This window comes from Sus scrofa, chromosome 11 (assembly GCF_000003025.6).
Source record: "Sus scrofa isolate TJ Tabasco breed Duroc chromosome 11, Sscrofa11.1, whole genome shotgun sequence".
Lineage (NCBI taxonomy): Eukaryota > Metazoa > Chordata > Mammalia > Artiodactyla > Suidae > Sus > Sus scrofa.
Window position 1 is genome coordinate 65,448,453 of NC_010453.5, and position 16,700 is coordinate 65,465,152.

A 16,700-nucleotide genomic window follows, 5' to 3' on the forward strand; every position below is an offset into this window, starting at 1 on the left:
TAATAGATATGAGCTGATAATCTCATTGTGGTTTTGATTTGCGACCTACACCACAGCTCACGGCAACACCGGATCCTTAACCCACTGAGCGAGGCCAGGGATCGAACCCACAACCTTATGGTTCCTAGTCAGATTCATTTCCGCTGCACCACAATGGGAACTTCATCAAATGTATTTTTTATAGCCAAAATTATCTTGGGTAAAACAAACATGTACCTGAATATAGTGCCGAAGAACATAAAGAATTTCCCCATTTTGAGCTTTTTCAGACAATACTGTGTGAAATTGACGAAATGCTCTAGTACCCATTTCAGCATAGAGAATAATCACTGGTAAGTTTTCTCTGTTCGTAGGAAATTTATGATCTCCTTTAAACAGATACGGTCTGGGTCTAAAATGAAAACAAAACACAAACAAGAACTTAAAGTAAAGAGTATATAAGAAATATGATACTTTATAAATTCTGTTTATCAAACTTATAGGAATATATATAAATTTATGTGTGTGTGTGTGAATGTATATATACACACACATAAAATCACAGAATTTAAATTTCCTGTGGTGACTTTGTATACAGAATTTCTAAATGACAAAAAAAAATAAATTTGATTAACTCAAAACTGAATATTAAAAATATTTTATTTTCAATCAGCATTCACTATTTTTAAAAATAACATACAAATGGAAACATATTTTTAAGTAAAATTTATATTTTCTTCAATTATAAGAATATGATTTTTCATTATAGCTCATAATTCCTGAAAAGGAGCTCCACATCTTTAAAAAAATAAAATAAAGGTAGTATACCATACAAAGATCAGTACTTAATATGACTAACTACACATTAAATCCCCAAGGATAATCAAACAAACAGAGTAGTCCTATGGTCTGGCCCTATCATCATAAGGAGATTGGCACCTTGCTTGCCAGGCACTATGCTAGATTCTTTCTATATATTAATAAATTCTATCTTCACTATTAAATTAGTATTAAAGGTAAATACATTTTAAACTTTTTTATTAGTACTGGTTATTGGAAAGGTTGCTAAAGAAAAAAAATGCCTGTAGATAAATTTTGAGGCTGAATAGAAAGAAAAAACTAGAAATGAAATTGATATTCCAGAGACAAAGGTAAAGGTTTATCCACCATTTTCTCTTGAGTCTATAATGGTGGGTACCTCCCTAGACCCTAATATATGTACCTTTCAAAGCCTGCTTCTTTAATTCAGGAACCACACAGATATATCATATTTGGCAAAAAACTGCAGTATAAACTTGGAGAATTACTATATAAGAAGGAAAAGCATCTTTGAAAATTGAACAGATTACCTTTAAAAATATAAAATTTCACTTCTTGAATTGACTAAAATTATAAAGGGAAATCATACAAATTAGAAGTGGTGAAAACGTTAGAAATGGAGCATCACCAGGTTTTTGAAGATCAATTTAATATGCACCAATTTTAGATGCATAGTCTTAATACTTAGTGATTCTAGTTCTAGAAACTTTTCTGAGATAATATCAAGGAAGCAGTATAAAGATACACATACATAAAAAATATATGTATATGGACATTCAACTATATACTTTTTTTTTTTTTTTTTTTTTGTCTTTTGTTGTTGTTGTTGCTATTTCTTGGGCCGCTTCCGCGGCATATGGAGGTTCCCAGGCTAGGGGTTGAATCGGAGCTGTAGCCACCAGCCTACGCCAGAGCCACAGCAACGCGGGAACCGAGCCGCATCTGCAACCTACACCCCAGCTCACGGCAACACCGGATCGTTAACCCACTGAGCAAGGGCAGGGACCGAACCCGCAACCTCATGGTTCCTAGTCGGATTCGTTAACCACTGCGCCATGACGGGAACTCCTCAACTATGTACTTTTTATAATAGAGGAAAAATGTAAAATGCCTTATATCCATTACAAGGGGTAGGATAATTAAATGTACTTGTTCATTTAATTATGGTACCATTTATTTGATAAATTTTTGAGACTCTACTAGGTGTCAGGTAGATATATAACACAATACATAAATGGGTTGAGTTCCACAATGACAAAGTATATACCTATGTTTATATTTATTTATATGTAAGTCATGTAGAGATGTATAATTCAGTATGAGAAGGATGAAAGTTATTCTTTATAATACAATCCCATGTTGGCTTAAAAAAAGGAATATATCTGTAAGTGAATATATGTATTAAAAAAGCAAAAAGCAAACGAACAAACCAAGGGTCATTTTCCCTTTCTACTTTGTATTTTTCTGAAGTATTTTAATTTTTTTATAATGACCATATATAATTTTTTTAACTTTAAAAATGCAGTTTTCCATTTTGGACAAAAAAAAGAGGGTCATGCTGATTTGAAGTGGCATTTGGAAAGCAGTCCTTAATACGATACTTCCCAGAAGCTCCAATAATATTTTCGAAGACACAGTAAAAGACAAAAACTCTTGATGAAGCTGAGAATTAATAATAACCTTATACTGTAATTTGGGAGTGAAACCTACTAACTATAAAAACAATAGTTTAACTTAAAATCATAACTGATGTCTTCCTACTTAAAACATAATATACCTTACTACTTGAAATACAGCAAGGAACTCGCCAAAAAGAAAGACAGCATGATTCTTTGTCCCTTTCTTACTTCCTGATCCATGTTTCAAAGATTCGTTGTCTGAGTATGTCCTAAACTCGACAGATATTATGCTAAACTGTCATTCATTTATTTGGGAGAAAGTGACAACAATCGTCACTGCCCTAAATGAATGTATCTTTCTCTCCCCTGTCCTCAACCAGGAAATACAAGGAGTTTTTAGAAAATTAGGACAAGAATACCATAGAGTAAAGAAAAACAACTTTGATGCCCTAAAATGTGTTGTAATTTAAAAGAAAGGCAAAAGAAGAAAATAACATGAATGCAAAAGTTAATAGATTAGAACAAAAAAGTAGAATAAATGTATCAGTTATTTCTTGAAAATATAAATACATATAAATTAAATCTGGAAAAACTGAAAGAAAATGAAAACTGAAGAAAACGTAGGAATGAGAAACTTCCACAGAGAGGGAAAAAATTTAAATATTCCTATCACTGCATAGACATATGTTAATATATTATTTGCTTAAATAAGAAAAAAATAACCATCATAGACCACTGTTGACAGTGTGACATAAACCAAGAATTATGTGCCTAAGGTTCACAGAAAGAAAAAATATATTAATACTATATGTAAACACACACACATATACATACACATACACACATATACTTTATATATAAAACAATATATATGTGTGTGTGTGCACAAACACACACACATTACACTATATATATCTATGTATATGCATTTAGCATCTGTCTGCTAAGGAACTGATTTTATACCAATTATAAGCTACTACATTTGCCTTTTAAGTTTCATGGATCCTGGCAGAAGACATGAGAGTCCTAGGTCAGAAACAAAGAACTCACAACACACAAACAGCATTAGCATCAATTAGCATGTTTGGATCACACACCATGAGGGTGAAAATGGACCCAACGGAATGTGACACATGCAGTAGGTACGCACCACAGCTAAGAAACACTGAGCCTGGGGAAGCCATCATTTCACAAGCAGTAAACAACCTGCCCTTTGTCCTAGAGCAGACATTAACTTATCCCTCAAAGTCACTTGATGCACAACCCTGAGAAATGGCCTGGGCTCAGAGCAGACAAGTCCCCACAATCTTGCCCTATGCAGAAAGTCACCATGGCAGAGTTCCTCTCCCAACAACCCACCCTTTGGCCTGACAAATTCTTAACTGAAATCAAATTTTTATAACTATGCCACTCATCAGCCATTCTGATAACAGGAGATGGGAGTAAATGTTTTCAATGTGTCTCATGTGGCATGTAATGAAGGCCACTATGAACAAGACTCCAGGGAGCAGGAAGGGGCCCATCTGCAGTATTAACCTTGACCGTGCCCACAGGGTTCCAAATTCAGTTGACTGTGCATAAATCCCGAGAGGATGAGTATGTTCCATTTCAGATAGACAGCAGCTAGTCTAAGGTCTATTTTCCATTACAACTGCAAGAAAGCAACCCCAACCCCTGATGGAAACATTCTATGCATTCTTTCCAGAAATAAAAACATTTAACCCCAAAATGGCTGTAATATTCCAGTTTCAAAACTGTAAAACTTGCACCTAGTAGTTGCAGCATTAACCACATACATGGCCTAACCCAAGGCTGCTCAGGGGACAGAATTACATATAAATTTGTATCATTAAGATTAAGAGAAGGTTGTGCCAGCCCACATGTTCACACATGAGTTTGGGGGAGGAAGGAATCTATGCATAGGGTCTGCCCCTGATGCGAGTCAGCCACAAGTGAGGCCCCGGACCTCCGTGTTCACACAGCACATAGAGGGAATGCCAAACCCGCAGCAGGCCAGACCATCAGCCACAGCTGCTGGCTGATTCAGGCTGCTGTCCTGGATCTGGGGTCAAAGCAAACAATTCTTCCCCCTCTCACACTTTCCAGAGCCTATAGTCAGGTGCTAGACTTGAGATTCTACCTCAGTAGCCATGAATTCAATGTGTCCCATCCCAAAGCCTACATTTTCATCTATTTTTTAATCATTCTCTATTTACACCTACATTCTCTATTTACACCTATACCTTTCATCTGGAAGAATCAAGTACAAGTGAGACAAGAGCATTTTTAAGAAACTTACAGAGAGTTGTTTTGTATATTTTGGAAAGTAAAGGTTGACTCATTCTAAAAATTTTCTGCCATTCTGTGGGTTGTCTTTTCGTTTCTATAATGGTCCCCTTTGCTATTCAGAAGCTTTTGCATTCATTTCTAATTTTATTGATTTGAACCCTCTCCTATTTTGTTCGTGATAGTCTGGCTAAAGGTTTATCAATCTTGTTTATCTTTTCAAAGAACCAACTTTTGGTTTCATTGATCTTTTCTATTGTTTTCTTTGTCTCTATGTTTATGATTAGATTCTGCTCTAATCTTTATGATTCTACTAGTTTTCGGCTTTGTCTTTTCTTCTTTCTCTAGATGTTTAAGGTGTAAGGTTAGGTTGTTTGAGCTTTTTCTTGTTTCCTGAGGTAAGACTGTACTGCTATAAACTTCTCTCTCAGAACTGCTTTTGCTATGTCCCACAGTTTCGGATTGTTGTATCTTTATTATTATTCGTCTCTAAGTTGCTTTTCCCTTGTGACTTTAAATATTGTTAAATAGGGTTAGGGTTATTTTTTTCTTTGTATTTAATTTTTGTTAATTTGATTAGTATGAGTTTGTGTTTCTTCTTGGCTTTATTTTGTATGGAATTCTCTGCACTTCCTCAACTTGAGTGTTTCCTTTTCCATATTGGGGAAATTTTCAGCAATAATCTCTTCGATTTCTTCAACGATCCATTGGTTGTTTAGTAGTAATGTTTAGTTTCCAGGAGTTTGTGTTTTTGCTGTTTTATTTATTTATTTATTTATTTATTATTATTATTATTTTTTTTTTTTGCAGCTGATTTCTAATCTCATAGCATTGTGGTCAGAGAAAATGTTTGAAATAATTTCATTTTTTTAAAAATTTACTAAGGCTTGATTTGTGGCCTGAGATGTGATCTATTCTGGAGACTGTTCCATGTGCACTTGAGAAGAAAGTATATTCTGCTGCTTTGGGATGAAAAGTTCTATAGATATCGGTTAAGTCTACTTGGTCTAATACATAATTTAAGGTTTATATTTCCTGATTTTCTGTCTGGATGATCTGGCCATTGCTGTAAGCAGGGTGTTAAAGTCCCCCACTATTATTGTGTTCCTGTTAATTTCTCCCTTTACAGCTGTTAGTTGTCTTGTAGATTGCACTGCTCCTATGTTGGGTGCATATATATTTACAATTTTTATATCTTCTTGGATTGAGCCTTTAATCATTATGTAATGTCCTTGTCTCCTGTAGTCTTACTTTAAAATCTTTTTGTCTGATATGAATATTGCTACTCCTGCTTTTCTATAATTTCCATTAACATATAATATTTTCTTTAAACCTCTCACTTTAAGTCTGAATGTGTTATTAGATGTGAAGTGTGTCTCCTGTAAAGCAGCATGTATATGGATCTTGCTCTGGCATCCATTTGGCCAGCCTGTGTCTTGCAGTTGGAGCATTTAATCCATTCACATTCAATGTAATTATGGATAAGTACATACTTATTGTCATTTTCTTAATTTTTTTGGATTGCTATTTTGGATTTTTTCTCCCCTTCCTCTTTTTGCTGTCTTCTCTTGTGATTTGCCGACCATCTTTAGTGCTATGTTTGGTTTGCTCTTTCTTTTTTATGTGTGTGACCATTATAGTTATTTGATTTGTGGTTCCCATTATATTTTGATATAACCATCTGTATGTGTGCAGAATTGTTTCTGGTTGCTGATCTCTTAATTTCAAATGCATTTTCAATGTTCTGAATTTGTCCTCTCTTCTTCTCATGCTTGCTACTTTTGTTATTATATTTGTCAACAAGTGATTTGCTACTTTTATATTATCTTTGCCTTTACCAACAAGCTTTTTAATCTGTAATACTTTTGTTTCTAACTGTGGCTGCTCCTTTTCTGCTTAGAGAAGTTCCTTTAGTAGTTGTTGTATAGCTGGTTTGGAGGTGCTGAATTCTTTCACCTTTGCTTGTCTGTAAAGCTTTTGATCTCTCCCCCAAATCTGAATGAGAGTTTTGCTGGGTAGAGTATTCTTGGTTCTAGGTTCCTCCTCTTCATCATCTCAAATATATCTTGCCACTCTCTTTTGGCTTGTAGAGTTTCTGCTGAAAAATCAGTCATTATCCTTATGGGAGTTTCCTAATATGTGATTTGTTGCTTCTCCCTTGTGACTTTAAGTATTTTTTCTTTGTATTTAATTTTTGTTAATTTGATTAGTATGTGTTTGTGTTTCTTCTTGGCTTTATTTTGTATGGAATTCTCTGCGCTTCCTCAACTTGAGTGTTTCCTTTTCCACAATGGGGTAATTTTCAGCTATAATCTCTTCAAATATTTTCTCTAGCCCTCTCTCTCTCTCTCTCCTCCCGGAAATCCTGTGATGTGAATGTTCATACGTTTAACGTTGTCCCAGAGGTCTCTTAGCCTCTCCTCAGTTGTTTTCATTCTTTGTTCTTTCTTCTTTTCTGTGGCAGTGATTTCTAGCTCTGTCTTCTACCTCACTTATATACTCTTCTGCCTCCACTAACCTGCTATTGGTTCCTTCTAGAGTATTTTTCATTTCAGATATTGTGCTATTCGTCTTCTTTAAATCTTCTACCTCTTTGTTAAACATTTTTTTTAAGTTCTTGATCTGTGTATCCATTCTTTTTCCAAGATCTTGGATCATCTTTACTATCATCACTTCATCACTCTGAATTCTTTTTCAGGTAGATTGTCTATCTTCTCATCATTTAGTGTTTTTTATATGTTTCTGTCTTGTTTCTTTGTCTGAAAGCTACCTCTCCATCATTCCATAATGTCCACCTTTCCATTTATCATCCTCTTGACAGGAGGTATGTAGATGCAGCAGCAGTGCCCAGTCCTGGAGTTCTTCAGGGTGGTATCAGTACATGTGTACCCAGAGCATGTGTTGTGAGCAGCAGTCTCACACCCCCTTTCCTGGAGCTGGGTAGCTATTAGGGATGGGGTTGGTGAGGCAGATGGCAGTGATTCACAGTTCACAGGATTGCTTTTGTAGCACACACGGGTAGCAGTGTCTCCTGCAACCCCTTCTGCTACCAGGTAGCTTTCAGGACTATTTCCTGTAGCTTGCAACATTAGCAGTTGCTCCTGCCACCCCTCCCTTTGCCAGGAAGGCTCTCGGGATTGCTCTCTGTAGCTGTAGGGTCAGATGCTGTCATTCTGCCATCACACTCCCCCCAACTTGCTTGGCCACTCCAGGGATCTCTAAAGCCCCAAGGGTGCGGGGCTTCTTCCTAACTGTTGCCAAAAGGCTTTCTCTGTAGCTGTAGGATGTGTACTTCTGGCAGTCCATCCCCCACATGGGTGCTAATAGGAGTGCTTTATGTAGCCACTGCAGATCAGAATGTGGATTGTATGGGCCTCTCAAGGCTCTCTCAGTGTGAAACTAGTGCCACTGAAGTGGGCCTTCACAGGGCCAATGGATGGGCCCTGCGGCTTGTGGGGAAAGGGCGCCACTGCTGGTGGCTCTTCTGGCTCTTCTTCCTTTTGCTGCTAGAGCTGGCAGCTTGTGTTATTCCCCTAGGCGGTTACTCTACCTGCTCCAAGAACTCTGCAGCCTAAGGGCAGGGCTGTTTTCCAGCTTTTGCAGGGAGCCACCATTGCTGAGTGGCTCCCAAGTTGAAGGAGAACATGTCCTGAAGCATGAGAAAGCACACACGGGGAACAAGGCTGTAGTGGTGGATCCCACTCCTGCCTTCCAGCACCCCCAAACAATGGCATCTAGCCTCTAAGCCCAACTGGGTTGCCTCTGCTTAGACTTCCTCAGTTACAGCTGCCCCATACTCTAGGCCCTCTAGGCTGTTGCTGTGTGGCCAACCCCAGTTTCTTTCCCACAGTGCTAGCCCCAGCTCCCTCTCTGAGTCTGATTTCTAAGGCCAGAGTTTTAGTTCCTGACACCTGCTAGCACCCACATATGGTTGGCTGCCTGTAGCACTGACCGTTCGTGAAGGGTTGTTTCCATTTTAACTGCTTCACGCTGACTGTCTAGAGTTCCTCCTCCATCCTGGCTGATCTCCTTGCTGGTGGGGAACTTCCCAAGTGCAGGAGCTTTTCTTCTTTCCAGCTCCTTCCTGGGGGTGCAGGTCCCGTCTTGATTCCTATTGCTTCTGCTTCTTTTTCTTCTTTCTTTTGTCCTATCTGATTTCATGAAGGTTTTCTTGCTCTGTCATAATCCTGAGGTTCTTTTGTCAGTTTTTAGCATATTTTCTGTGTGAATAATTCCACATGTAGCTGTATTTTAAATGTATTTGTGGGAGTAGCTGAGCCTCACATCCTACTACTCTGCCATCTTCCCTCAGTCTTAATAATAATTTTTAAAAGTTACCAAAATTACCTTTAAAAATGCACTAGTAAAAGAAAAAAATACACTGGGCTGATGATTTCATAATCTATCAATGCTTTAAAAGAATAAATTCTTATCTATACTAATTCTTACAGAATAACACAGTTGCCTAATTCACTATATGAAGCTACAATGACATTAAAAATGGCATAAATAGTTAAAATAATCTAAATTTAAATAACCTAATAATGGCTAATCTTACTGAAGTAGAAATAAATGAATCTTAATGAAAACAAACAATCTTAATTCAACAAAAATAAGATAATCCCACACTATTAACAAATAGTTTTCCCTAGAAATGCAAAGAGGATATAAGTTTAAAATACATTACCAGGAACATAACAAGGATGTCCACTCTCACTACTTTTATTCAACAGTCTTGAAGTCCTAGCCACACTAATTAGACAAAAGAAAGAAATAAAAGGTATCCAAATTGGAAGGGGAAAGGTAAAACTGTCACTATATGCAGATGACATGATACTATGTATAGAAATCCCTAAAGACTCTTAAACAAATTCAGCAAAATAGCAGGACAGAAATCAATATTCAAAAATTGGTTGCATTTTTGTATACTAACAATGAAATATCAAAAAATGAACATTAAAAAAATACCTTTTAAAACTGCACCCCTAAAAACTGAATACCTAGGGATAAACCTGACCAAGGAGGTTGAAAGACTTATACACTCAGAATTATAAAACATTAACCAAGAAAATTAAACAGTATTCAAAAAAATGGAAAAGAAATCCCATGCTCCTGGATTGGAAGAATCAATATTGTTAAAATGGTCACACTACCCAAAGCTACAGATTCAATGCAATCCCTATCAAACTACCCATGACATTCTTCACAGAACTAGAACAAACAATCCAAAATGTATATGGAACCATAAAAGACCCAAAACTGCCAAAGAAATCCTGAGTGGGGGGGAAAACAAGCAGGAGACATAACTCTCCAGGACTTCAGATAATACTAAAAGCTATAGATTATTAAAACAGTGTGATACTGGTACAAAAACAGACATACAGTTCAATAGAACAGAATAGAGAGCTCAGAAATAAATACAGGGACCTATGGTCAATTAATCTTCAACAAAGGAGGCAAGAAAATAAAAAGACAGTCTCTTCAGCAACTGGTGCTGGGAAAATTGGGCAGCTACATATAAATCAATGAAACTCAAAAAGACACCCTCACACCATGCACAAAAAGACTTAAACATAAAGCAGGATACCAGAAAACTCCTCGAAGAGAACATAGGCAAAACATTTTCTGACATAAATCGTATCAAATGTTTTCTTAAGTCAGTCTCCCAAGGTAATAGAAATAAAAACAAAAATAAACCAACAAGACATAACCAAATTACAAGCTTTTGCACAGTAAAGGAAACCACAAATAAAAAGACAACCCATGGCATGGGAGAAAATAGTTTCAAACAATGCAACCAAAAGGGCTTAATCCCCCAAATATACAAACAACTCATACAACTCAACAAGAAAAACTCAAACAACCTAACTGAAAAATGGGAAGAGGATCTAAGTAGACATTTCTCCAAAGAAGATATAGAGATGGCCAGTAGGCACATGAAAAGATGTTCAACATCACTAATTATTAGAGAAATGAAAATCAAATGAGGTACTACCTCATGCTGGTCAGAATGGATGGCCATCATTAATAAGTCTACAAGTAACAAATGCTGGAGAGGATGTGGAGAAAAGGGAACCCTCCTACAGTGTTGGTGGGAATGTAAATTGGTACAACCACTATGGAAAACAGTATGGAGGTACCTCAGAAAGCCAAAAATGGAATTGCTATATGATCCAGCAATTCCACTCCTGGGCATACATCTAGACAAAAGTATAATTCAAAAAAAATACATGCACCCCTATGTATCTATTTAGCACTATTCACAATAGCTAAGACATGGAAACAACCTAAATGTCCATCAACAGATGACTGGATTAAGGAGATATGGTACAATATATAATGGAATACTATTTGGCCATAAAGAACAAAATAATGCCATTTGTAGCAATATGGATGCAACTAGAGATCATCACACTAAGTGAAGTAAGTCATAAGGAGAAGGACAAATACTATGATATCACTTAGATGTGGAATCTAAAATATGGAACAAATTAACCTATCTACAAAACAGAAACAGACTCCCTGACAGAGAAGAGACTTGTGGTTGCCAAGGGGGAGGGGAAAGAGAGTGGGATGGACTGGGAGTTTAGGGTCAGTAGATGAAAACTATTGCATTTAGTATGGTTAAACAAGGTCTAACTGTATAGCACAATCTCCTGGGATAGACCATGACGGAAAATAATCAAAAATCAAATCTAAAATCAAAAGCAATCAAGATAAAATATTGAAAGTACTTATATATTTTAGAAAAGGACTTAAACTCAGATATATTCAGAGCACATTCTTTAATATACAATGTCCTAAAACATCAACATATTTTATTATAAGAAATTTCTATTTCAACCTTCTCTTTTTATAAACAACTTATCATTAATTTACCTTGAAGTAGCCTTCTTCAGCAGCTTTTTAATCTGATTAATTTTACAGGTGTGTTTCTTATGGATAACCACAAATGCATCACAGCCATCTGGTGGGGGCTCATCAGCTGCAATCTAAGATTTCAAAGATTATATTTAGCTATAGTAGTTGATAATTATAATACCATTTTAAAAACTAACACATCACTTTGATTAAAATAACTACTATTAAGTTATTGCTCTAATTAAAGTAAAAATATCTATACACAGGCAGAATCAAATATTTTAACGAAATCAACTTTATAGTAGGAAATACATGCTATGAAATTGTTGCAAAGGTCCCTTTAAATTAAAAGTGTCAGAGTTCCCATTGAAGCACAGGGCAAACGAATCTGACTAGGAACCATGAAGTTGTGGGTTCAATCCCTGACCTCGCTCAGTGGGTTAAGGACCCGGTGCTGCTCTGAGTTGTGCTACAGGTCACAGACAAGGCTCAGATCTGGTGTTGCTGTGGCTGTGGCAGTGGCCAGCAGTTGCAGCTCCAATTAGACTCCTAGCCTGGGAACTTCCATGTGCCACGGGTGCAGACCTAAAAATCAAAAAAAAATTGAAAGTGTCATTATCATTCACTTCAATGGTGATTTGCCCTCATAAACTCTTTATCCCAAATAACCACAAAATTACATAAAATATTCACTTGTATTATAATCAATGCTAACAATGATGAGTTCCCATTTGGGTTCAATGGTAATGAACCTGACTAGTAACCATGAGGATACAGGTTCAATCCCTGTCCCCATTCAGTGGGTTGGATAACTGGCATTGCCGTGAACTGTGGTATAGGTCGCAGATGTGGCTTGGATCATGCATTGCTGTGGCTGCAGGCCAGCAGCTGCAGCTCCAATTCAACCCCTAGCCTGGAAACTTACCATGCCACAGGTGAGGCCCTTTAAAAAAAAAAAAAAGTAACAATGAAAATATCAATGATAGGCTGTGGGACCAGGTATTGTAAGTTTTTAGATCTTTTAGAACTAAAAATAGTCACATTAAGATAGATTTATGTACATTGCTAGCATGCTTCTTTGTCAAATACATTTGGGGTATATTTACATACCTGTTGAAACATCTGAACAGTTGGAGAGTATGCCCTTATAGAGAAAGCAAACTTTAAGAGATTGATATGTAAATTGTCTAAAAATTGTCCAGCTTTCTTCAGGATTAAGTTGTAGTAAGAATAATCTGATTCTATAAAAATGAATTCAAAAGAAAAGGATGTTAGTATTTCATATTCAACACACATCTCTGACTGCAGAGTTAACCAAATTAATGTTACATCCTAAGTCTAGTAGGGAGGGTAGAAAGTGCCAAATGGAAAATCAAGATCTGTTTTATTATTTACTTTATTTGGATCTTCCAGTGAGGTCCAGGCAATCAATTCAAGTCCAGATGAAAATAATCTTGCCATTGGAGTTCCCGTCGTGGCTCAGTGGTTAACGAATCCGACTAGGGACCATGAGGTTGCGGGTTTGATCCCTAGCCTTGTTCAGTGGGTTAAGGATCCAGCGTTGCCATGAGCTGTGGTGTAGGTCACAGGTGCAGCTCGGATCCCACGTTGCTGTGGCGGCTACAGCTCCGATTAGACCCCTGGCCTGGGAACCTCCATATGCCATGGGAGAGGCCCAAGAAAAGGCAAAAATACAAAAAAAAAAAAAAAAAAAAAAGATGAAGAAGAAGAAAAAAATAATCTTGCAAGTAAAATCTATTTGGAAGATGCCAACATATCAGACCAATTCACTCCAAGGTTGTGGAGTTACAATGCATGGGTAAGATTTAGACCCTATTTGCAATTTAACAGGAGAATAAGGGAGTTCCCATCATGACTCAGTGGTTAACAAACCCAACTAGTATCCATGAGGACACGGGTTGATCCCTGGCCTCACTAAGTGGGTTAAGGATCCAGCATTGCCATGAGCTATGGTCTAGGCTGCAGATGAGGTTTGGCTCCCACATTGCTATGGCTCTGTCATAGGCTGGCAGCTGTAGCTCCAATTAAACCCCTAGCCTTCGAACCTCTGTATGCTGTGGGTATGGCCCTAAAAAGACAAAAAAAAACAAAAAACAAAAAAAAACGGAGGAGACTAAGAACAGCACAGGTACCATCTCTAGGTCAATTCTTGAAATCGTAATTAAAAATTATTTCTCTAATTATTTGTATAATGCTGTCCTTTCCATTAAGCTATAAACTGTGAAGGCGGGAATCTTTTCTAGCCTTTCAATTGTATCTTCCTAACTTTGGCACACAAAATAGGCATGTGATACATTTCTGAAATTACTAAGTAGTGAATAGATCTCTTCATTCTAGGCAATAATAATTGCCTATTCCAGTAATTTTAAAGAGTCATCATATGAGAGCAGGTATGCGCAATCACTCCTACTTCTTTAACAAACTACAGGTGATTCCTCAGGAAGTTATAATGAGTTTCTCCCCAAGAACCAAAAAGTAATGCAATTAAGACTCACCTTCAACAGTAAAAGCAACACAATAGAGATCAGAAGAGATGTTATCTTAAAAGTGGATCTTAAAGAAGACCTATTAGCTATAGGGTCAACAAGAAAATAGTTGAAATTAATGTAGTAACATCACAGAAATAAGACCTCATCAGTCAAAAGGGGAATGGTTATCCACGAAAACAGAGAAGAGAGTCAACAGAAACAAACGTGCATAGTGCCAGACCACATACACCAAACTTTGTCAAGGTGACTGTTAAAGTTGTCTCTAATGCAATAATGGATGTAGGATTCAGGGGTTGACAGAAAGTAAACATATGTATTTCAGCCGTAACTTGCAAGATCATCATGAATGTATTGGACTGTTTTAGCCAATGTTCAGAAATAACAAAATCCATCCTCACCAACTAACCTGCTGATAATGGTTTTACCCTTTCAATATCTTTCATGTTTAGTTTCACTTTTCACTCGATTTTTGTCTGGTGGCATTTAATATACATAAATAACTCATCTTTTAAAAAAGCAGCAGTAACAGTCTCCAAAGTCAAGTACTGATTCATTTTATTTGCTTCATAGTTGATTCTGAAATACTTAGCATTTATTTCTTCTTCCTCAACCTACAGTAACTTTTGATTATTATATCAATGAAACTGCTCTCAAAGACACCATTTTTTTGTTTTTGTTGCTTTTTAGGGCCATACCATGACATATGGAGGTTCCCAGGCTAGGGGTCTAATCAGAGCTATAGCTGCTGGTCTTTGCCACAGCAACGCAGGATCTGAGCTGAGTCTGTGACCTACACCACAGCTTACAGCAATGCCAGATCCTTAGTCCACTGAGCAAGGCCAGGGATCGAACCTGCAACCTCATGGTTCCTAGTCGGATTCATTTCCACTGCACTACAACAGGAACTCCTAATTTTTCTGTTGCTAAAAGCTTAATATTTATATTACTTGGTCTGTCTTTAGTATTTGATAACATCTATCACTTACCATTTACTACTACCCTGGCTTTCACTTTCTAGGTTTTCACCTACCTATCCTGGTACTCCTTAGTCTCTAGTCAACGTTCTTCCTCTGATTATCTCTTTTTTTTTTTTTTGTCTTTTGTCTTTTCGTTGTTGTTGTTGCTATTTCTTGGGCCGCTCCCGCGGCATATGGAGGTTCCCAGGCTAGGGGTTGAATCGGAGCTGTAGCCACCGGCCTACGCCAGAGCCACAGCAACGCGGGATCCGAGCCAGTCTGCAACCTACACCACAGCTCCCGGCAACGCCGGATCGTTAACCCACTGAGCAAGGGCAGGGACCGAACCCGAAACCTCATGGTTCCTAGTCGGATTCGTTAACCACTGTGCCACGACGGGAACTCCCCCCCCGCCCCGCCTTTTTTTTTTTGATTATCTCTTAAACACTGGTGTTCTTTACCTACTTTCTTCTCATTCTATACCTTCTCCCTGAAACTTAAATTACCTTCTTGATGTTGATAACTCTCAAATCCTACCCTTCAGCCTAGATTATTTTTACCTAAATCTCTTACCTAAATCAGCTTATTGGATAGCCTCAACTGGATACTCCACAAGTATTTCAAATGCAACACAGTGAGATGGCAATCATCTTCCTACTTCAAATCTGGCTCTCAGTTATAAGTAGCTGAGTTAGAAACATAACATTTTCTGAAAACTTTTCCATTAAAACATACAAGCAACTTTACTTGTGTAGAAATCATTAAAATCTTTAAGGACTTTGAGAATGAGATTTTCCTATTCTGAGAAGATGGAGAAGTGAAGATAAATAAGGATTCCAGAGACAGCTAAACTTGAACATTTCTTATTCACAACACAAAACTACATAGGTTAACTAACATCACATCACTTCAATCTTGAGACATCAAAAAATACATAACTCTGTGGCAGAACCACACAAAATGATTGAAAGACAGGCAAGTCAGTGTTTAAAAGGTCTTAATTTGCTGGCACGTATGTAGTGTCTTCACAAAATGGCATGAAACTAGAAACTAGCCAAAGATTTAATGTTCAACATTTACATTATTTTAGGCAAGTAGATCCCTGGAATTATTCTTCAGGAAAGATTACCTAAAGGGTCACATGGAAATTCAAGCTAGAAAATTACAAATAACTGAAGATTTTAAATGTTTCCTCTAGGATAATGCCTTGAAAACAAATTCAGTAAAATCTGATGGCTTTTGATATTTTTATTTCCTCATATGTATCATTTCTTATACCTAATGAAGTCAGCAGTGAAGCAGCAATATGCACTCGACTCTCACCATTATGAAGAAGTTAACAGAATTATACTTTTGTGTTAGTAATTCTTATTTAATACAATTTATTTTAAGTTTAACCCTGAACTACATACACCTCCTCTGCTTAAGGTAGAGCTTAGATATTCCTGAGTTTATATACAGCTTGTTAATGACCACCACCAGCTTACCCAGGCATGCTGTTTCATTCAGGTATAAAAAATGCTGATAAATCTAAGCAACTTAAAGAGTTCAAAATTTATGAAAGTAATCTCTGAGATTGCTCCTCCAGTGGAAAACGGCACCAAATATGGCCATAAACCATGTACTGAGAACAGATTTGGGATAGTTATTCTCAAGATTGTAGGTGAGAG

At 37.1% G+C, this 16,700-nt stretch overlaps 1 protein-coding gene across 3 annotated transcripts in view; it reads right to left on the reverse strand.

The window, feature by feature from the left end:
* Nucleotides 1-16,700, reverse strand: part of UGGT2 (UDP-glucose glycoprotein glucosyltransferase 2) — a 169,584-nt gene that overhangs the window by 141,245 nt on the left and 11,639 nt on the right. For all 3 annotated transcript variants that reach the window (XM_021065792.1, XM_021065791.1, XM_021065793.1), the window contains 3 exons: nt 12,675-12,805; nt 11,583-11,695; nt 217-391 (listed from right to left, as the gene is read on the reverse strand). In XM_021065792.1, coding sequence (XP_020921451.1) covers nt 217-391; nt 11,583-11,695; nt 12,675-12,805 — 419 coding nt within the window. The remainder of the gene's footprint in view (nt 1-216; nt 392-11,582; nt 11,696-12,674; nt 12,806-16,700) is intronic.